Source organism: Saccoglossus kowalevskii, chromosome 10, assembly GCF_978046115.1.
Source record: "Saccoglossus kowalevskii chromosome 10, keSacKowa6.1, whole genome shotgun sequence".
NCBI lineage: Eukaryota > Metazoa > Hemichordata > Enteropneusta > Harrimaniidae > Saccoglossus > Saccoglossus kowalevskii.
Window position 1 is genome coordinate 29,691,515 of NC_140650.1, and position 24,190 is coordinate 29,715,704.

General features: G+C 35.0%; 1 protein-coding gene and 1 pseudogene across 3 annotated transcripts; one reads left to right on the plus strand and one right to left on the minus strand.

Moving 5' to 3' along the window:
- Positions 1-36: 36 nt before the first annotated feature.
- LOC100374197 (fatty acid desaturase 6 pseudogene) lies at positions 37-3,594 on the plus strand (annotated as a pseudogene). Of its 2 annotated transcripts, none has more exons than XR_014930726.1 (2): positions 37-108; positions 412-3,594. The product of XR_014930726.1 is annotated as a fatty acid desaturase 6 pseudogene, transcript variant X2 (transcript). The 2 variants fall into 2 exon arrangements; XR_013422663.2 differs by having other exon boundaries at positions 45-129.
- A 6-nt stretch (positions 3,595-3,600) lies between these two features.
- LOC100374345 (pre-mRNA-splicing factor SLU7-like) lies at positions 3,601-23,496 on the minus strand. The gene is made up of 14 exons (XM_006823511.3): positions 23,153-23,496; positions 16,312-16,462; positions 15,363-15,443; positions 14,829-15,068; positions 12,988-13,073; positions 12,663-12,708; positions 12,287-12,384; positions 11,567-11,634; positions 10,382-10,521; positions 10,160-10,216; positions 9,457-9,561; positions 5,580-5,759; positions 5,372-5,485; positions 3,601-5,001 (listed from the first exon to the last, which is right to left on the minus strand). The coding sequence occupies exons 1-14, from the start codon at positions 23,341-23,343 to the stop codon at positions 4,807-4,809; spliced, it is 1,752 nt and encodes a 583-aa protein (XP_006823574.1). The 5' UTR covers positions 23,344-23,496; the 3' UTR covers positions 3,601-4,806.
- Positions 23,497-24,190: the final 694 nt, after the last annotated feature.

Genomic DNA, 24,190 nt, shown 5'->3' on the forward strand with positions numbered 1-24,190 from the left:
CACTTTGCGAGATGATGAAGACGCGAGACTATGTATGATGGCGCAATTTGGGTCGTCTGAATGTCACTGACGTATATCGGACCCCGCGTCAACAATTATACTCATCAGGTATTATCGCCTTGAACTTTGGTAATGCAATAGTATTTCACTCAAAAACTATGTGATATTTATTTATTTATTAACACACAACATGATAGATGTTTATTGCATATTTCTATTTGCGCGAAAACTTGCCTTACTAAAGAAAACATTTCTTTGACCAGAGGGACTGTGCTTTGACGTACATGTACATGTACACGTCACATCAATAATGCTCAGACTCATTTGAATAGAATAGTCTGGCCGTGTTATATTTACCGTTTTACGCAGCTCATCGCCCACTAATAACAGTGCTATATATATAATTTGCAGGTTTTGCTGGCAGTATATGTTCGTTATCTGGGGTTTGAACGTGCGCCCAGAAGAAATTGTCTTACAGGTTCTACATGAAATCGGACTGCCGATACAAGAAAATGGTTCGAAAAAACTCTAAAAAGTTTCACGTCGCAGAGAACGGTGTTGAGCCCGAGACACGAAACCTTGTAAAGTTACCGAAGAACGTGTCAATATCGCAGCTGAATGCCCAAGTACGCAAAGTGGTCGCTGAAAGTGGTTGGTGGGATTTGTACGGCGTGGATTGCGCCATAACTATTGCTTGGCTGCTGCTTTTAATCCCAGCGTTTCTCTTGATGAGGAGCGACTCGTGGACACCGTTCATCGTGGGTGGATTCTTCATGGGAATGACTCATTCAGCCTTCTCCATCAAGGTATCACACCAAGCAGTTCATTCGGCTTTATGTGCTTCCAAAGTCATGGGAAAATTCTGGTCGCATTTCTTCCTTGAAATTTGCGGGGCGTTTTCTGTGGACCTCGCCAGCAACATTCACATAAAGATTCATCACCCGTATACCAACATTATTGGTTTAGGAGACTCCAGTTCTTGGAGAGCGCCTTTCCTACCAGCTCTCACGTACATGTTCTTTGCACCACTATTGTTTCCTATTGTCAGCCCATTGTTTGTAATCGCGGAGTTAACAAAGGCGAACAAATGGAAGGAATTGTTGCGTTGTACGCTCTTCATCACTGCTGGTATCTTTATTAACATTACCCTGTTGATGAAAGTATCTGGCCTGAAGCTAATGACATCACTTTTGACAATGTGGTCTGCCAGAGCTGTGCTCAGTATACCTTACATCCATGTAAATATATTTCAACACATTGGTCTTCCAATGTACAGCAAGGAGACGGCTCCAAAACGGTTACACCTGATGTCAACTGGCGTATTGAACTTACCACGGAACCCTCTCCTGGATTGGACATTTGGACATGCTATCGTCAACTGCCATGTTGAACATCATCTATTTCCAGAACTATCTGACAACATGTGCTTGAAGATTAAGCCGATAGTTAGCAAGTATTTGACAGGAAATTCTCTGCCGTACAACGAAGACACCTATATGAATCGTTTACGCATGTTTGTTAACAAGTATGAAGAGTTAATGGTGAAGTTACCACCTATATCTGAATTTATCGGTATCCAATAGGGTGATATTTCCATGGGACTTGACATTACCTCCTTCCATTATTTCTGCACTATCGTGATCAGCAATTCACCAACACAAGGTTAATTATTTGATGAGGTATCGGGTTCAAGTTTATGGCGACAAATAAATCTGCACATTTGGGACAGCTATGAACTTTTGAATTACTCATTGTAGATAGTGACAAACAGTTGTTTAATTCAGTTTGATTCTCAATTCAGTACTTACTGAATCTGATCTTTTGAAATACTTGTATACCATACATGAATGGGACTCAAAGGTGATGTTGCATAGCAATGCAATTACAATGCACTTTATCTGAATACTTTATTTTACTTAAAAATTATTGTCTAGTATTAGAGTTTTAATTTAACCTAAAAAAAAGTGCTACATGGGCATTTTGCATTTCATTTGACCTAGCGTGACCTTCACATTATCAAATTTGGTTATCTTGAAGTATCTATTGTATATTAGTACATTCCATTCATGCACACTTCTGCACTGACCAGTCACTCAACTCTGTTTAATGAACTCTGGACAGGTCAAACTCAATTATATCTTCCCCCGAGAAAAAAGTATTAGATTGTATACATATGTTTTCTTGCACTAAAAAAACAAAAAAAATACATGCATGTTTTTAAGTCCCCTTTCCAAAAGTGCTTTTTGAAGTAGACATAAAATGCGCTATAAATACTGTAAAATAACTAATTTTCACTGGGTTTAAATTTCGCTGATTTACCATTTGATTCAGTGGGTTTTAAATTCAGTTTTATCATTTAGATGTGTTCTATGCTAAATTTTACATATTCACTGGGTTTTAATTTAGTACATTTTCCAGTCAGCGAGATAAGCAAAATCAAAACCCAGTGAATAATTAATCCTTTTACCGTATAATATATGCATCTCCACCTATCCAACTACCATCTTACTAAAGATTGTCATAGATTTTATTGTCTTATATTGCAATATGGTCTTCACATTTTAGATAAATAACATTTCTTTTTTAAAGACCTACTGTCCCAGAGGAATTATTCTTTTTTGATCTTCTGAAAAACCGAGTCAAAGATTAGGTTTTTTTGCTAAAATTTGAACATGTGAAAGATCATGAGTGATAGGATTCAGGTATATAATGGATTATCATCTAATCTATGACTAAATTAGCACCATTAGTGTCTCTTAATGGAATAAATATATATCATGTCTGCAATATTTTAAGGGTATGTCGAGTGAAACATCATTCAGGAAAGTGGCCATGGTACAGAGAATTGCATGTTATAATGTATTTATAAATGTAAATATTTGTAAAATTAAAACAGCAGTTTTGAAGCTTGTTCTGTGATGTCCTAGATTTGGGAGACTAATGCTAGAGCATGCCATTGTTTATTTTTGTTTGGATATCAAATGAAAACAGATTTGCAGATTTAATGAATTTAAAAAAAATATTTACAAGTGTTTTTTAGAATATGAATATACTAGTGATTTTGTTCTCAATTTAAAAAAAAAGCATGTAATTTTCAAGTGTGCAAAAGAGAAATCATTTACATGTGTTTGGGTTTTCATTTCATGTGTTTTGCTTTCTGACCTCATTACATACCGTCAATCATATGGAAACAGGTTGTGTAACATTACAAGTTAATGATAAGCCAGTATTTTATGTTTTTGGTATTTTGTTTTTAAAGGTGTTCACACCCATTATATAGGCATACATGTACAAATTACGGGAGTGTATTTTAAAAATATGAAATTTGCAACCATTAACATGTTACACCAATAATTATCATTTGCATGCATGTATTGACTATTTTTGGATAATAATTCTTATTTAAAACTACGTTTGAAACTGATGATGCGTTTTTAATTTGACAAAATGTATATGGGTAAGCCAAAGTGTGATTTTATCAACAAGCCAGAAAGCATCTTACTATAACAATTGTTATGATTGGTCTGTGCCAAATGAGATGTGATCACAATACGTGCTATGATTGGTAGTTTATTAAATGAGATTTGATCACAATATGTGTCTGATTGGTCTTTAGTCAAATGAGATTTAATAACATTACATGTCATTATACATATACACTTTGAAATGCAGAAAAAATACCTATAACTTGCCGTAACAGTATTACTTTCTTAAAGTAAGGCAACTCTGAAGCTAACAACAGTCACAACCTGTGCAAGGTCTTGGCTCTAGTAAATGACCTCAGCACTACGGGCCTTGGATATTTACTACAACTACCGTAGTTACCTCAAAGGCATGAATAAATCATCGATACAATGCAGTTCTGAATGGTCTTGAAGAACATTACAACTACTGTAAAATCTGTACATTAGAAGCTGTGGCTTCTATTAGAATGGTACATGTACAATGCAACAGAAGGGATGTGGCTTGTATTAGAGTATCTACACAATATGAAAATTGTTGAATTTTTGGTTCACAATTGTACAAAGAGAATGGGTGAAGCTTCTAATAGGAATGCAGCTTCAGATTTTATGTCAGTCCACAGTCCCTCTATCCTCTTGAGGGACTGTGGTGAGTCATATGAATGATGGTATAAATTCCTAATACAGGAATTGTAAGGTGTGAATTCCTTACCAAGTTGTCACAGGCAAGACAAGATAGAGAGTTACTCCATACAGAAGCTCGTAAATGTCCTCAAGTTTGAATATTTAATTCAGTATATTACAAGTGAATATAAAATCTTTACAGCTAAACATCTCAAATTTGCATATGAATATACATTGTACCATAATTTGTAACTATGAGATCATACTACTGGTACTTGCAAAATGAAGATATTTATATAGATAGTTGAAGATAGATTCAGACTTCATAAGTTGATACGAGCAGAGAGAATAGTCAGCAGTTACCCCTTTTCTATTTGCTACATATGGTTTGTGGATTACACTCACTATCTCGTACTATAACACATAACATAAATAACAGTTTAAAAACTTAAAATAACAGTTTAAAATTAAAAAAAAAGACCCATCAATGAACAAGGACATGGGCCCAGCACTGAGGCATAATCTCAGTCGACGTGATGTTTTCATTTGTATGTTGCGACAAGTTATTTTTTCGTAACATTGATGGCAGTCTGGCATGTCTTCATGGAACCCATTTCCCAGGAATTCAATTAGTACACATTACGGTTGAGTTGACACTTGATTTACGTTCATATACTCATAGTCACATACTGTTTAAGAATTACAGTATAAAAGTAAGAGTTTATTTCCTTCCTCCTAAAAAATCAGCCATTGGATCTTCTGTTTTACGCTTCTTCATCCGCCACGCCTCCATCTCTTCTTCTGTTGGTTGTTTGTAATCTGAGAAAGACTGGAGACTATTATACGGCCTCTTTCTCTCATCCATTGCAAGAATTCTGTCTGCCTCCTCCTGTTTTCTATCCTCCTCTACCAGGGCCTATTCAAAACAGAAAACAAATCAATATAAATGATCTTGTCATTTATCAAATGCATGATGCAGCAGATACCATATTTTTCTTTCGTTCTCCAACTGTCAGTTATTTGTTTTGTGTGTTGTTTTGTGCTTTGCGTTTTAGCGTGTGTTGTTATCGTCGCTTGGGACTCAATTCCCGCATGTGTTAAATGTCAATTATTTGGACACAGACACCTTCACTATTAGTTTGCTGGACATTCTGTATCTCGAAAGATGACTTACATATGTTAGTCAGCAAAACAGTACACAAAGTACCGGGGGTACATCCTATTAAGATCAAATATTCTAGAGTAATGCCGTTCATATGTAATCTGCTATTTCCACTTTGACCTACCTTTTTTAGTTTTTCTTTCTTTAATCGTTCAGCCTCTTCCTCGCTATCCTCGTTGTTCTTCTTTTTTTTCTTTTTCTTATCTTTCTTTTGCTTTATCATTTTTTCCTGGTGTTCCTATAATCATTAAATTGTTGTATAAATATGACTGTATTGGTGTCCATATATGTGTAAGATGTGACATCAACGATACATAATATTTCTTACTAACCTCTAGTAAAGTTTTTGGTAAATCTTTTTCTTCTTCTTGTTCTTCACCTTCCAATAAACCATCTATTAAATTATCAGATACCATCTTACCAGCTTCACCAGTACAGTAGGAATGTTTAACAAAAGAGTGACAGCACTGGTATCCCCAATTCCCGGCTTTCCAAAATGAACCCCACACACTCTGTACAAATAACAGTGAAAAAAAAATGAAAGTATGCTACAAACAATCAGCCTCTCAGCCGAGATAGCTCCGGTGTTAGCAATGCACATTTCAATTAAAGAATTTCAAGATATCATTATATCAAAGAAAGCTTAGAAAGAACTCCCATGTGCTGAGAGTATTGGAGACACATTAAATATAATTCGAAATTACTTAGCTGAAAACTAATTATGCAAATCAGAAAATTAATATGAACAGATTTGAGTGTAAAACTAATGAGGTCTGCGCAATGTAACAGAAAATCTATGTTTCCAAGTTTAATTGAAATGTGATTAGAACCAAAAAATTATGAATTATTATGCTTATTAGGGAATTAATATGAACAGATTTTTACCCCAAACTAATTAGGTTTGTACATTGTCCTAGAGCATCTTTGTACTAAGTTTCCTTGAAATGGAATAATTAGTACTTTAGATATTAGTGTGAAAGCTTAAAATTGGTTAATTATGCAAATTAGGTAATTAATATGTACAGATTTTAACCTACAATTATCCAGGTCTGTCTATTGTCCTACAGCATCCATGTACTAACATTCATTGATATGTGATGATTAGTACCTGAGATATCAGTGTGAAAGTGGGAAATTGGTTAATTATGCAAATTAGGTGATTAATATGCACAAATATTTACCAAAAACTAATTGGGTCTCTGTATAATTCTAGATTCATTGAAATGTGATGATTAGTACTTTAGATATCAGTAGAAAAGCTGAAAATTAATTATGCAAATTAGGTAATTAATATGCACAATTATTTACCCTAAAACTAATCAGGTCTCTGCATAGTCCTAAAGGATCTATGTACCAAGTTTCATTGAAATGCGATGATTAGTACTTGAGATACCTGTGGAAAAGCTGAAAATTAACTAATTATGCAAATTAGGTGATAATTATGCACAAATATTTAACGGAAACAATCAATCTCTGCATAGTCCTTGAGTATGTAAGTACCAAGTTTCATTGAAATGTAATGCTCACTACTTATATCAAATGCTGAAAATTAATTAATTATGCAAATTAGGTAATTAATATGTACTGATATTACCATAAAGACTATCAGGTCTGTGCAGTGTCATATGACATCTATGTACCAAGTTTCATTGAAATGTGATGATTAGTACTTGAGATATCAGTGGAAAAACCGCAAAATGACTAATCATTATGCAAATTAGTTAATTAGTATCCACGAATTATTACCAAAAACTAATCAAAACCTAGCATTAGTTCAGAGCATCTATGTACCAAGTTTCATCAAAATCCAATGAGTGGTTCTTTAGATATCAGTGGAACAGTCATGCAAATTAGGTAATTAATATGCATGGATGTTTACCAAAAACTAATCAAATCTGCGCATATGTTCAGAGCATCTATGTACCAAGTTTCATCAAAATCCAATGAGTGGTTCTCTAGATATTAGTGGAACAGTCATAGAACAGCTAAAAATTAGCTAATTACAGTAAAACCTGTCAAAACCGACCCCTGGATAAACCGACCTACTGTCAGAACCGACCGATTTATGTAGCCCCGAAATTTCTCCATAGACGCCTATGTTAAAACAACCTGTGAAATCCGACCACTGTTTACTCCGAACACCGACCGCATTGATCGGTCCCAAGTCCAATATTCACACTGAATACATCGACCATCCGACCATTTGCACCACATCCGCTGTCTAGTAATTCGGTCTGCCCGACCTAAAAAGTGTGCATTGTGTCCAAATTCCGCGAACGTCACAGAAACAATACCAAATCTCACACTACAAGTAACGTCCCGTGTAAAACAATGGCAACTGATTACATTTTTCACACCACACGCCCACGCATCGCGTGGTGTCTGGACAGTATAATGACCCCGGATATAAACAAATGATCGGGGTCATCACCTTCAATTGCGGTGAAGCACACTGCATTATCACTTCTTCAAGGCTCAAAAGACATTGAGTTTTCTTCTTTCCATAACGATTCTGATCGACAATTTTGTGCTTTCGAATGTTTCCGTAAAGGGGGCTTCAAGATTGAAATTTATGATGACGAAGAAGCAGACGACAACAAAGAATTCGGAAACCTTATTTAGCAAGTTGCAGACCCGCAAACACAGTGTAGCGTTGTAGAATACCTCCACTTTGATGAACGTATACCGACTGAAGCAATGTATGATGGCGAGTGGGAGCAACAGATTGTTGAGAATTTTATTGCAGACAAAGAAAACCATGAATCTATAGACAACAATGACATAAATTGCAACGACAGTCAAATTATTGACCCCCACAACGACAGTGACTTGACGCATGGCGATGTGCTAGACATGTTGACAAGATTACAGAACAAAGACTCCAGTTACTTGACAGATATCCAAAATTTCATAATTCGAACGGAAAACAAAATCGTTGAAAAAAAAAGGTGTTCTTTAAAGTAGTCAAAACTTGATGATTTTTTACATCGTAATTTGATTCATTGACTCACATTCCCTGTTGAGGGACTGTGATTGACTTAACAGCAAAATCGACTGTCTGCATAAATTATGATAATTACATGTAGCTCACGTGAACATACGTTGTGATGTCATCCAAAATGGACGCCTTCAGTTACGATACGCAATACTTACCCGGTCTGTTCGAATAGTTATTTTAATGTTAATTGATGTCATGTACATACCATAATATTTTTGTATTGTTTGGTAAATTATTTTATTGAAACAATACAATAAATGCACATTGTAAATACATGTAGAATCACCGGAGGCAAACTCCGATGTCTTTCATTTGTCCCGTGTTTACAGCACATGTAATTAATTGTTGTTTCAATCAAAGTCACACCCACCCTGAATAAACCGACTCCCTCTGAAAACCGACCATAGATCCCAGTCCCAGTCATGGTCGGTTTTGACAGGTTTTACTGTATCATGCAAATTAGGTAATTAACGAGCATGGATTTTCACCAAAACCTAATCAAATCTGCGCATTGGCCCAGAGCATCTATGCACCAAGTTTCATCAAAAACCGATGTATGGTTCTTGAGATAGCAGTGGAACAGTCGGACACACATACACACACACAGACAGACACAGTAACTGCAAAGACTCCCATTATGTGCTTCGCACCTGGGTGTCAAAAATGAACAATATGTATATAGCAATCGGACTTGCTGTTTTTAACAAGAAGTCGAAAATATCACTTTCTACCAAAATAATTCATCAAAATTAGAGAATTGAAGATATCATCACTAAATGATCAAATCGGAGAGAAGTCCACATGTAGTACCTATATATGTAATATCAAAGCAATCGAACTTGTGGTTTTTAACACGAAGTCGAAAATATCACTTTTTACTAAAAATGACAAAAATATTCATTAAAATTAGAGAATCAAAGATATCATCACGAAATGAACAAATCTGAGAGAGGTCCACATGTAGTACCTATATATATAATATCAAAGCAATCAGATTTGCAGTTTTCAACAAAAAATGAAAAATATCACTTTTTACCAAAAATGACAAAAATATTCACCAAAATCCGAGAATAGAAGATATCACCATGGAATGAGCAAATCTAAGTGAGGTCTACCCAAGGTACATATACAAAGAGTTGCATGCCTGCCAATCAGCCATTTTTAATCAAAGTCGCAGTTCATAACATTTTTTCAAAAAATACATTACTTACTGTATGATTATTAATATTAATATCTTCTTCATATTTTGATTTGATTTTTGCTTTTTCCTGTCCCTTAAGAATGGTACCATGTCTGGAATACTCAACATAGTCCTCCTATGAACAAAAATTATTCGGACATGTGATGTTGTTCAGAAAAAGCACATTTCTATAAAAGCGAGTAATGATACTTGAAATGAACAACAGGGAAAAAGCAGAAAGATGTGACACAGAACATTTAATGAGTCTTGTCAACTCACTTATATCTGATTAATAGACTATTTGCATTGAAGTTACACAAAATCTGGCTTAGTTTGTGAAATATATACACTCACTCTGACTAATTATGCAGACAAACTTGCACTGAATGACTACAAACTATTCAGATTTTACATTTACCGATTGGAAGATTTTCAAAACACTGTAAAAAACAGCCAGACGGATTACACCAGTATTGATGGTATTTGTCCTAAATTCCCATTTATTGTAAAATGCTTTATTTTCGCTTGGAATTAATTTCCGCTGTAAGAACGATTCAGTGAAAATAAAATCCAGCGAATATATCTTCGTTTCTTTTTTTTACATTCGACTCATGAAATATCAGTGAAAATAAATTGCATATAAAACACCCGAGAAGTTTTTTACAGTACATAAAACAAGTGTTTCATTGATAGAGGGCACTATATTATTGAGAAGACATTAATTTCATACTTACAGTTTGCGCCAAAAGAAGTTGATTGGAAGGAGCTTCTAAATGTTCTTCACCACCATACTGTAATATAAGATAAACATTATTAATAACAATCACAGCTTCTCCATTCAGTAACAAAATACAGTTCTAGCATAGATAATCCTGTTAAGGAAAGCTGCAGTCATGCTGTGATAATCCACAACTATTTTAGGAGGCTGTATCCATTTACATGTAAAAATTACTCACTGTTTCCAGAATACTTTGTTTCTTGTTCTCTGTGAAATCATCTTTTCTAACTTTGAATTCACTGTGTAGCAATTCTAGCTTGGTTGGCTCAGCTTGTAAATGAACATCAGTACCCCTCTCGAAGGCATCCCATGCAAATACTGTCAAATACAGAAATCACATTTACTATTCTAAAATATGAAGGTTTGCAAAAAACAGCAATGTTTCAATGACCAAAGTTGGGCAGAACATGGATGCAAAATTTGTGTCTGTGTTCCTGAGAATGCTTTTATTACATTGTACCCACTTACAAAGTTGACACATATAATACAACACCCACACTGAAATGCTTGCATCTTAAAAACGTTGAGTTACAATCTATTACATTGTACCCACTTACAAAGTTGACACATATAATACAACACCCACACTGAAATGCTTGCATCTTAAAAACGTTGAGTTACAATCTATTACATTGTGAGTCCCTCTGTGGTTGGACATTATTACTTTACTTAAATGTTTCTTATGCTGATTTTCATAGCTTATTGAAACGATTAAAATTCCAAAGAATACATTCAATTGAACAATTAGGTAAAGGAAAAGAAAACACATACAAATTGAACTCAGACACGTATATTACTACAGTCACAACTCCAAAACATGCATACTTATTGTATTATTCTATAATGCCAATGAAGCCCAACTCATGTGCTTTTTATAAACAGTCTCTTTAGCTCTATGCTCGAACTTGTTTTCCATTACGTAGTACTAAGTATCGCAACATTGATATTCACCTTCACAGTAACACTCAAATTACTACACTATAACCATGGCTCACAACTTCACTTGAAATTGCAATTACATTGTCCTCCTTGTTGACTGTAGATATGTACATTACAACACTTGCAACTCAAAAACGGGCAGGAATGAAATCAGACTTATTTTTACAATGCTATAATATCAAGCTTAAGCACTCTCACAACTTTAATAATTAACATTAAATATAACCACTCGCAATTGCATACATTTGTCCACTCGCAAAGGTGAAAATTGAAAAACAGGAAAAAGATCTGTGAGGGTTCAATACGACTCCTACTACAGCAAAGCTCTAGAACTAAGGGCACATGCATTTGAACCTGCTACACCAAGGCTCAAGAGCAAGAACTAAGGGCACAGGTGTGTAAATGATATAAAGAAACAACTTACACTGTGCTTGTGCCATTTTGTTTGTGTCACCAACTGCTCTCACAAAGTTATCACCAGAATACGGTAATCTATGGCAAATAAAATAGACATTACCTCAAGGAAGAAACTTGAGTGAATGATTTCTTCCAGTAACATTGGTTATAGAGTGAGTAGCATGTATGGAATAACATGTATAGAGTGAGTAGCATGTATGGAATGAGTAGCATGTATGGAGAGAGTAGCATGTATGGAGTAGCATGTATAGAGTGAGTAGCATGTATGGAATAACATGTATAGAGTGAGTAGCATGTATGGAGTGAGTAGCATGTATGGAGTGAGTAGCATGTATGGAATAACATGAATAGGGTGAATAACATGTATGAAGTGAGTAGCATGTATGGAGTAAGTAGCATGTATGGAGTGAATAACATGTATGAAGTATGTAGCATGTATGGAGTAGCATGTATGAAGTGAGTAGCATGTATGGAATAGCATGTATAGAGTGAGTAGCATGTATGAAGTGAGTAGCATGTATGGAATAGCATGTATAGAGTGAGTAGCATGTATGGAATAGCATGTATAGAGTGAGTAGTAGCATGTATGGAATAGCATGTATAGAGTGAGTAGCATGTATGGAATAGCATGTATAGAGTGAGTAGCATGTATCGAGTAACATGTGATTTTGTTGATGTATCATGATGTTCCTTGTCAAAATCTATTTTACAATAAGGTGTAACTTACTCTTCAGCTGGCTTTCCTGTGTTTTTATATGGATTTTCACGCATGGAACGCGTCTTGGGGTCATAGTAGGCTGAATTAGGATCTAAGTTACGTAGATACTGAAATGAACAAAGAAACAAACATAGGATTCAGTTTACATTTTCATATTTGCATTACTTAGTGCACACTACGTAAACTAAAAAATGAGTTGTAGACTGAGTTTCAAACCCATTTTTTCACTTTAAAAAAATATTTTATGCTTAGAAACATAAAGATGAATAATATGAATATATGTACCAATAAATGATTAGAGGTGAGAAAGCAGCAGACATTTCACAAGCACTTAAAGAGAAATAACTTTAATATAAAGGAACCTGAAGCACAGAAAACTTATTACCTTTGCGGTATCTTCTCGAATTCTCAAGTTTCTGACTGTAATACGTCTGTAAAGAACACAATATTTATTTCATTATTTTTTGGCGATATGGAAATCATATCAACAGAAGGGGATCACAACCAGTGATTTCTGTCTCAGTTTTTCACAAGTTGAACACACATACACTGTAAAATACATTCTGTCCAACTTCTTTGAGTGTGTATAAATGCTTTCCGTATTTTACAAATATTACGTAAACTTTCAAAGGTAACATGGATGACACGGATTTATAGTACCCATAAACAATTATGAAGTGGGCTATGATTTTAAGCATGAAATTAAATACCTTTTAGTATCAAAGTTAGTACCCGGCATATCAGCACCTTCTGCATATTTGTCTTCATCATCATCGTCGTCATCACTGTCACCCACCTGTAAATATACACACTAGTTGATAGTATTTCGTCTAAATAAGAAACATTTTATTGCCTGGTGTGGACACTAATCCATGCTAAATAAATAATCTGTACGAGGTATTTCCAGTCATATAGGAGATGGGGTGACTAATGACATTATAGAAGAATAGGCTCTAGCATTTTCAGTTGATTTAGATAATTCTGTAGATATTTCAATTTTAACAAGTCATTGTCAATGACACGTCCCCGTTCCGTTCATATTTGAGTGACATATACATTCAAAGCAGATCATGACCGAAATCTCAGACCACTTGATCCAAAATGCACCTACATATGTACAACACATTGTATGATGTGTGTGAAGTATGGTCTTGATCGGTTCAGGCATGCCTGAGATATGGATGCTGAACTGTATTCAGTTAAAACCCGATTTGGAAAACAAAACAACGTGATTCAAGGTACCATAATGTACAATGTATGCATGAAGTGTGAACTAAATTCACCCATGGTGAATATGTGCAATTTTGACGAATTTTTGACCTTATAAGGACTGGCCCAAATGCACAGGCATATGTATGATATAATGTATGATGTGTATGTAAAGTTTGAACTTGATCTGTCTAGGCATGTCCGAGATATGGATTGAAAACGAAATTCTTTAAAACAAAATGGCCGCCAGTCGGCCATTTTGAACTTGATCCGAAGAAACTTTGGTGTGCATCAAGCTTATATTATGTTTAATACATGCACTAAATCTGAACAAAATCCATCCATGCATAACTGAGATCCGGTTCTGGAATTGTGAAAATGCGTGATTTTGATGCATTTACGGCCTTAAAATGGCCATCATTCAGCTATTATTAAGCAGATCATGAAACAAATGCACATATCTATTTGTGACATGATGTACCATGTGTGTGTGAAGTTTGAACTTGATCAATCCAGACATGTCTCCGATACGGTTCCAGAACTGAATTCTTTAAAACAAAATGGCCGCCAGTCGGCCATTTCGAACTTGATCCGGAAAAAAAAATGACGTGCATCAAGGTCCTATTATGTTTAATGTATGTACCAAATTTTAACAAAATTCGTCCATGCATAACTGAGATCCGGGTCTGGAATGGTGAAAATGTGCGATTTCCATGCATTTTCGGCCTTAAATCGGCCGCCATTTGGCTATCGTTATTGAGATCATGAAACAAATGCACATACATATTTGTGGCATGATGTACCTTGTGTGTGTGAAGTTTAAACTCGATCAATCCAGGCATGTCTCAGATACGAATCCAGAACTGAATTCTTTAAAACAAAATGGCCGCCAGTCGGCCATTTCGAACCCGATCCAAAAAAAAAAATGACGTGCATCAAGGTCCTATTATGTTTAATGTATGTACCAAATTTGAACAAAATCGGTCCATGCATAACTGAGATCCGGGACCGGAATGGTGAAAATGGGCGATTTTGATGCATTTTCGGCCTTAAAATGGCCGCTATTCGGCTATCGTTAATCGGATCATGAAAAAAATGCATGTGCATATGTCCCATAGAATATGTGATGTATGAGTGAAGTTTGAACTTAATCAGTCCATGCATGTTCAAGATACAGGTGATCACGGACGCATGGACGCACACAGGGCAAACCATAAGTCCCTGTTGTCGGACTACGTCCGAACGGGGACAAAAACCCTGGTGTAACTATGGAAACAATGAAATGGTTCTGTGATCTCACTGTTGCATTCGTTTCATCAACACAGTGAAAATTATCTCTCACCTTAGCAACTTTCTCTGACAATTTACCAGTTAGTAAATCTTCTTGCAGTTGTTGGGCTTTTAGTAGTTTCTTAGCCTCATCCACTTTTGCGAATTCTTCAATGACCGCTTGGTAACCTAACGGATCATAACCATTCCACCTATCCCGTTTACCATCATAATCAAATGCTAGTGTAGGTTGTAAGTGTTCATCTGGTGCTATTTCATCCCCAGTAAATTTGGCACCGATTTTTCTCGGCCTCTGTTAGACACAAGAATATATATTATTTAATTTTATGTTATAATTAGTCCAGAATTATGATAATTTGTATTCTTAGACATTATTGCTGCTAAAACTCTTTATTTGCATAATATTTTTTTATGATGATAATAATAATTTTTTTACGATAAAAAAAAATAATAATTTGGGAAACAAAGATAAGAGACATCTCCACAGAGTGCCTTGAGTTTTACCCCCAACAATATGACTATGAATAATGAAATGCAGCACTGCGTGTGTTACTAGATTTAAACAGAAATGTTGCCATCTTCTTACCTCTAGGCAGTCTTTCTTTGAATGTGTCATGGCACCACAATTCTGACACGCCCCCTTCCGAAATTTGGTAGCAACTGAACCCTTAAAAAAAAGAACCATAAACAAACAAGTCAGGCAATAGTAATCAGTTAGCGAGTGATATAACAGCCAGATTGGTTGGAAGCAATACCATATTTATTCTATTAGTAGCACATGCACTTATATAAATTAAATTGATTATTGTTTTTTCAACAAAAGTGTGAATTAATAGGAGACAAATGGAAATTATTTTATTCTTGTGCCTTAATTAATAGAATAATTTGGGGTTGATTCGGTTTTTATAAATGAAAAAAGACACAGACAGCGAAACATTTGCGATGTTATGATCTAGTATCATAATGTACATGTATAGCTAGAATTTTACGCACACAACACAAGGTCATTTCATGGAGCTTTGTAGAAAGTACACAAATCTGCCAGAAAAATTATGCTTTGACATCCAAGTAATGCCCAAGATGGATAATCAATAAACTAGGAACCCCCCCCCCCCCCCAGAAAATATATATCGTTAGATTAAAAACTCATGTGGTTCAAACAGATTTATTATATGATTTATATGCACAACTATCAGACACAATCGAGAACAAAAATGTTTTGTAACAATGAGGTCACCATCTTGTCATAAACTAACAAAATTAAAGAAATATAATTGTAACACAGACCAATACTTAAGTTTTGAAACACAAGTAAAGGGTAATTGTCATGGAACAACCATCATTTTGTTATTGTTTGACCCAGAAATCTGCAAGTCATTAATTTGATGTCTCAATATTATACCCTGTGTATTACTAAAACACAAGTACAAATAAATTGTACTGTCTTATTCCAATAATTGTTGTGTATTTTTGCTTTAACATGATGTTAAATGTACTGATTTACAATTTTGTGACCAATCCTTTGATAGACTTACAGCTTTGACTCCTCTATGATACCATTCATTAAGTTGACTAAAACGTTTAATTTTTTCCTCTTGGGGCCTTTGATGTTTTAGAGTTGGCTGGGTATGTCCCAGATACCATGGTGCTGCAGCAATGTATTGTGGTATATGTGGGTTGATGTCTCTGGAGAAATAGAAAATTATTGTATAAGCAATCAATCATCCATAGAAACGTTTGTGCATGCCATTTGAGAGGAGTGATCACTTCACTCTGCTATCACTCTCACAACGCAAAACTCACAAAAAATGTTAATAGCAAAGCTTGCCTAAAGTCTCGATATTGCTTTCAGAAAGAACATTTGCTGGCCAGAAATTTTACAAAGACAAAGCTTGGTAAAATAATAATATATAGAGAATTTCATGGAGGCATGAATGCTTTTTTGTATGGAAATTTATAAATATTTATAGGAGGTATACTCATATACATGTATAACAATTTCCAGTCAACTTTGCATGATTTTTCAAAGCATATATACAAGACTGATTTTTTTTTTTTTTTTTTTATCTATTTTTTTATTACTTTTACAAAAAACATTTACAAAAAAAAAGAAAGAAAAAATTACAAAAAAAGAAAAGTGGATGGCTTAAAAGAAGTGGAAGTGGGGGAACATTATTGATAAGCTGACAAATCTGGCTAATAAGTGAATTACTCATAATTAAAATTATTCCATTTTTCATTAAATTTAGACATTGAACCATTATTGATAGCTATTTGTCGCTCTACAATGCGAGTGTTTAACATTATACTCTCTACGACTTCCACCTTTGGGACAGAACCTCTTTTCGATTCAGAATAGAGGTGCTGTTTACAGATTAAAATAAAAAGGTTGAGAAGATTACAATAAAAACTGCCATGTATTCCAAAACAAATATCCCTGTCAGACAAAAAAATATCAACGTTTGTCCATTTTTTCCAGAGTTGCTGACATTTCCCCCAAAATCTTCTAGTAATAGTACATGTAATAAAAAGATGCTCAAGAGTTTCAATATCAGCGTTACAAAAAGTGCACAATGTACTATCAACTAATTTCCATAAACACAAAGTGTTATTTGTGTAAATTGCCCTATGTAAAAATTTATAATGAAATGCCTGCAGCCTGGAATCAAATGTACAGAGAAATGGTAGTTTAAAAATGGGTTTCCAATCTTCGTTCGGAATTTGAATTTCAAGCCGTTTTTCCCATTTATTTTGACAGCCCAAAGGAGGTACATTTTTCCTAACCAAATCCGAATACATTTTTTTGTGGGGTTTAGGTTTGTCTCTAACATTAAGGACAAAATAATTGTCAATTGAATTTAATTTCTTAGGATTCTCCTGCAACTCCTTTTTCCATGACCTGGGAATAGCTTTTAACACAGATAGAAATTAAAAAAAAATTAACATTGCAGTCGTATTTACACTTGAAATTTTCATAACTTAAAAAATGGCCATCATCTCCTAATAAATCATTTACATACCAAATATTCTTTTCCTGCCACAACCTCCTGTTGACATAATCATCTTTTATAGCAATATTTGAATTATGCCACAAAACCTGACTTTGATAATTAAATTTTTGATGATTTTTACAAGAATGCCAAATGTCCATTATTTCCGACCAAAAGTTATTTTTAATTGAAGTAATATACTTTTTAATAAAATTTGCATCTGATTCCCAAATCTTATAATGTCCAATTTTCCTAAAAATATTAAAATAAAGTATTTTCCACGGGTGAGCACTTTTTTCTTAGGACTTTTTAATCCAAGTCAATTTTAACGCCTTGGAAAATAGTGTTAAATTATGTAAATTTAAACCACCATATTCAACACCACGACTAAGAGTAGCCCTGGATATTTTAGCTCGCCTACCACTCCAAATAAATTGATTAATAATTGCATTAAGACGATTCATAAGTGCACTAGGAGGGGATGGCAAGAAGGAAAATAAATGGATTAGTTGTGTGATTGCAAGATTTTTAACAATTGTAACTTTACCCAAAAGAGACAGTGGTCTACAGCCCCATGAAGCAAACAAGGAAGAAATATTTCTCAATTTATCTTCATAATTTAAAACCACCATGTTTTCTAAATTAAGGTCAAAGATCAGTCCCAATAATTCAAAATTATTTTCTAACCATATTAAATTAAATGTGGGGCATATTCTGTCACTGCATCCCTTTTTTGACCCAAACCAAACAGCCTTTGTCTTGCCTACATTCAATTTCAAACCTGAAACTAAAGCGAAATTCTTCAGTACCTGGAAGACAGTACGTAGAGAGGATTCTGAACCATCTAATGTTAAAAATGTGTCATCTGCATACTGACTTAATAATAATGTTTTATTATCAATCTTTATTCCTTTAATATCACGATTGTTTTTCAAAGCCTGGGCCAGAAATTCGACTGCAATAATAAAAAAGTATGGAGACAAGGGGTCTCCTTGCCTAACACCCCGGGATACTTTAAACATTTCACTTGCATGTCTGTTATCTATAACACATGAGACAGAATCCTTGTAAGACATTTAACCCAACTCCTCAAAGAAGCACCAAAATTAAATTTTAAGAGAACCTAATCAATGTAGCTCCATTCAATAGAGTCAAAAGCTTTTTCGAAGTCCAACAATAACAACAGACCAGGAATTTTGTTAAGCTCAGTGTACTGCAACACGTCATACAAGTAACGAGTATTTTCACCAATGAACCTATCTTTAATATATCCAGTTTGAGAATCACTAATAATATCCGGAAGAATCGTTTTAAGTCTCTCGGCTATACAGCCTGAAGCCAGCTTGTAATCTGTATTCAATAATGAGATCGGACGCCAATTTTTTAGAATGGATTTGTCCTTATCTTTCTTAGGAATTAAAGTGATAACACCTTGTTTTTGTGTAATCGACATGTAACCAAGAGACAATGAATAATTAATAGACTTTACTAGGAAATAATGAATATCGTTCCAGAAAAACTTATAAAATTCACAAGGAAATCCATCACTACCTGGTGTCTTATTATTTTCCATTTTTTTCAAAACTGATAGAATTTCTGTATAAGTGATCTCACCATTGCACTGTTCTTTTTGAATTTCAGACAAACTGGGGGAGAGGACTGAAAAACAATTATCAATCGGTACAGTAGGTTTCGAGGTATAAAGGTTTTCATAAAACAATTTTTCAGTGTACAAAATTTCCTTAGGGTCTGAAATTGACCGGTCATCATCCACTTTCAAATGTGTTATGGTTTTATCAATATAATTCCTTTTTTCTAAGTTTAGAAAAAATTTAGTATTACGCTCACCATGCTCAACCCATTGAACTTTCGACCTCATTATTGCACCCTGGGTTTTAATTTTCTGCATATTTTCCAACTCTTGCTTCTTATTCTCTAATTTAATAACCAAATCATTTGAGTTTTGTATATTTAATTCTTGTTCCAAGGCGTTAATTTCATTCTCAATTTTTTGAAAATTGTTCACATTTTCCTTTTTCCTATAAGTACTGTAAGCAATCGTTGTACCCCGTACTTTAAGTTTTAACATTTCAAAAAATAGTTGGGGGTTAATAGAGAAATTCCAGTCATTGTCTGACAATACGGTGTCACCCTCCCCAATTTTGTATTGCTCAACAACCTCTTCGATTGACGTTTTAACCTTTTGTGTATAAACATTGTCCCTCTTTTTTGTAAGTAAAAATTACAAATAATTGTAGTCGTACTGTGATCCGAACGGTACCCGTACGAAATATCTGAATTTTTAACAAAAGAGGAAATGTCTGGGGAGACCAAGAAATAATCCAGACGACTTTGCTTTAGATGCTTTTTTTTGTGCCAAGTGAATCTTCTAGAATCTGGGTGGGTGACTCTCCAAATATCAATCAAATCAAAAGCTTTCTTTAGATTGTCAATTTCCAGGCTTGCTTTTGGGTTATTATAAGATACATACCCACTACAGTCCAAATTAAAATTGGGTGAGACATTCCAGTCCCACAAATAATTATACTCAAATTCCCGAAGTCATCCAGGATATTCTGTATTTCTTGGTAAAAAGTTGGATTGTCCTCATTGGGGCCATAAATGGTACCCAATGTGAACCGTTGTGAATGAAAAGTTAAATCGAGAAATAGAAAATTACCACCAGCGTCGCCTCTACATTTATGTATCGTATATTCATCAACTTTGTTAAAAAAAATTCCCACACCTCGGGAATTACTTCGATACGCACTAAAAAAACACTTCTGCCCCCATTCCGATTCCCATATATCTTCATCCCCAATTTTGCAGTGTATATCTTGCAAACAATAAATATTAAAATCTTTGTTTTTTAACCAACAGAAAACATCCCTTCGTTTTTCTGGAGTAGAGCACCCCTGAACGTTTAACGACAATACTTTCAAATCACTCATTATAATTTACATATGGTATTTTCCTATAACATAACCCCACACTAAAAGCCATCCACTCACAAAAAATACACAAAAACCACAAAGAAACAAAAAAGTAAAATTGAACATAGTAAGAAAAGAAAGGGGGAAAACTCTCCCCCTCCACCAAAAAGGCAGATGAAAATAAAAAACCAAGAACAAAAACGCACTGCTGGTTGAAAAAAGGCTCAAATTTAAATAAGAGCAGTATCAAGTTGTTTTGTTGTTGCTAGTCTCACTATGAAAACTTAATCTAATATAAACCTGCGACTAAAATGTTTGATTCGCCAAGTTCACGAGAAGTTTTACTCTGAAAAGTTTAAACAGATTTTAGAACGCATTGCGAATCTTTTTCTTTTCTTTTGTTTGTTGTACAAATATGGCATAATACGTATCCAATAAAACAGAAAAAGTGTGTAACTAAAAAGTAACATAAAGTCGGTTAAATAATATATGTATATGTATACTTAATATTACTCAATGAGAAAAAGGATATTAATCTCAATCTTCCAACTACCAGTTGTACCTGATCAACCTTTATCAAGTTCACAAAGCATGTTGGTCAACTGCTGAACTCCATTGTTGTCACCTGCATGAGTAAGTGCTGAAAAGAACAGCGTACAGCTGGATATGAAATACTCAAATAGTTTTCTCGCTACACAGATAAAGTTATGAAATGTTTTATTCTTTAAATATTTTTAGTTGTCCATCTTCCCGGTACTTTATTATTGCTGGATAGGCGATAAACGGTCGCGAATCTGGTTTTTCACTTTTCAATTTTCGTAGCATCGGCAACACATTTTTGCGAGCGGCCCGAGTGGCAGCACAGAAATCTTCTGATATAAACACACTATTTCCTTTATACGGCTTATTTGACAAACACTTTGCCGCATTACGGCGTACATTCTCCTTAGACTGGAAACGTAGAAATGACACATAAATGGGACGAACTCTATCTCTCCTAGTCGTAAAAGTCGGAGTCCTGTGAGCCCATTCAATCTGTATGCTCCTGTCTAGCTTCATGTGATTCTTAATAAAATCTTGAATGAATTCTACACAATTTGGTCCTTCTGCCATTTCAGGAATATTGTAGAAGATTAAGTTATTGCGGCGCAGCCTGTCATCTAAATCATCTTGACGGGTTCTCAATTCACTACCTTCACTTTTACTAACCTTGTCCATTTTCAGGTCGTTAATCGCAGCATGTGCGTGTTCTAGAGACTTCGTCAAGTCCACCTGTTCTCCACGTAAATTGACTAGTTCACTCTCTATTTCTTCTAATTTCAAGAATTTATCCTCAATTTTATCCAGGTTACATAATATTAAATCCAATTTTTCGGAATCTGTCAGTTTCGGTCTCTCCATACTGCTAGTAGTATGCATGGCAATTTCTTCGTCACTTTCTACACGACGTGCCTTGAGGGGTGCTCCATCCATCTGTGGACTAATGACGTCATCAATATAGCTGTCAATCCCTGTCGACTCACCAACAGGACTGCGGATATCCCTTGGACATTTCTTTCCAGTTTCACGGACATTCCCAGCCAAATTTGGATCTTCACTCCCGGACATCACTAACAATCACTTATTAACACGTTATTTCGTTATAATTGTCACAGGTATTTAAAAAAAAACAGAACTCGACGAGACTAGCACAGTGTCTGGTGTTATCTAAAACCGGCGCATGCGTCGATACAAGACTGAATTTGATAGGTTGAATAAACCTGTCAACAAGCAAGCTACTCTCTGATTGGTCAGACCTGTTAAATATTTAGGGTTGGAGGTTAATTGTTAGGTGTTGCTTTAGGAATGATAGTTACATTGGGACTTCCCGGCACTCCAACACATGAATTTGGGGGTGCTGTTAAGGTCCCAATTAAAACGAGCATCTCCACATTCACAGGCCTGGGAAAGAGTTCCTTTTGCACCCCACCACCAACACTAACGCTCACCCAAGGCCCCCCTCAACTCACTTGTAAATGCCCTTATAGAATAAGATAACTATAGGTGTCCTTAGAAGGGCATATGCAATGAATTTGGAAAGTGATGAAAGGTAGGGGTAGAGGTAGGGGTGGGTGCAAATGAAACTCTTTCCCAGACCTGTACACAAAGCTAAATACAATGTAGCTTTGTGTACAGGTATGTGAATGTAAAGGGATGCCAGTCAAGTTTCAATGTAAATACAAAATGTATCACTCCTTTAACAACCATGACATTAGGCAGGGCTAACCCCGTTACATTTCTGTTGTTCCAGCCGCTACAGAGAGACATGTACACGGGGCTATAGGCAGGGCTAGCTATGAGCGATGGTTTTGGTTTACTCCAGAACCCAGTCGTCAAGTACCAAGTGATACTGATACCGACAATGTCAATACAACCGGACACATTCAAACTAAATACGTGGAGATCACTTTTACCTTCCTTCTTCGTCAACCAAAGCTGGAATATTTCCCAATTTTCTCGCCTCTTCTAATTCCTTAGATTTCCTCCAATCTTCTCTCGTCATCTGTTTTGGTACATCGTCGCCAATAACATTTTTCTTTTCTTCTTTCGCTGCCTTGACCACGGCTGATGGCACCTTGTCGGCCGACCCCGCTATGTACGCCATTCTTTAGGTGGAATAAATAAAGTCGTACTGTGTGACCAGATAATATCAATAATTCTACAACAATAACAACGACGCAGCTCGGACCAACTTTCGCTAAACGACACACAGACGTCACAAAAAGTACGCCCTCAACATTTCGCTTTTTATCTAGTGGGGACGCTGTAATAAACGAAACGCCGCTGAATCCCGCTGAACATAGCCTACAATATGAAATACTGAAAAGACGTCAAATAGTACAAAAAATAGATGTAAATAAACAAAAATAGAAAAAATAAAAATTGACAAAATTAATTACGAAATTTACCAAAATTTGATTTTAGATTTAGAATTTCATAAGAACAATATTACCACCTTTTCGCAATATCACAATTTCAGACGGAGTACTCGTATTATTGGACGTTGAAGTTGGTTGCACCTATATAAAGAAGGTATAACGTTTTTAATGTGATGAAGTTAATATGAAATACAATTTAAAATAGAAAATATTAAACTATACTACTGTGCATTTCATGAAAGGTATGAATTTGTTTCATATAAATATTTATAAATGTTTATAAAATTCAAAATGGCGATTGAAAACCAATCACCACATGTTTAGGAAGCACGGCCATAAATCAATCAACGACAAAAGGTGAACAGCAAAGAATTATGGGTAATGAGTATTATCAAATGGCTTAAATCCGTGATAAATGTTTTAATATTATTATTCTTTTAAAACAAATTCCTTCATCGTGAAATGCACAGTACTGTGAAAGGCAGAAAGCTTTTTCTAGATATTTTTTTTTTCATAAATCAAAATTTTCATTTGTAACTTTTAACCTCCGCCAGGAGATTGTTATAAGTTAAT

Bases quoted from the DNA above. Each gene is read 5' to 3' on its own strand.
- LOC100374345 (XM_006823511.3), bottom strand. From the start codon at position 23,343: ATGGCGTACATAGCGGGGTCGGCCGACAAGGTGCCATCAGCCGTGGTC. The intron at 16,463-23,152 runs GTAAAAGTGATC...CTATTTCTCCAG, and splicing joins TTGGTTGACGAAGAAGGAAG to AGACATCAACCCACATATAC. The intron at 12,385-12,662 runs GTAATAAGTTTT...TGTTCATTTCAG, and splicing joins TTCGAGAAGATACCGCAAAG to TATCTACGTAACTTAGATCC.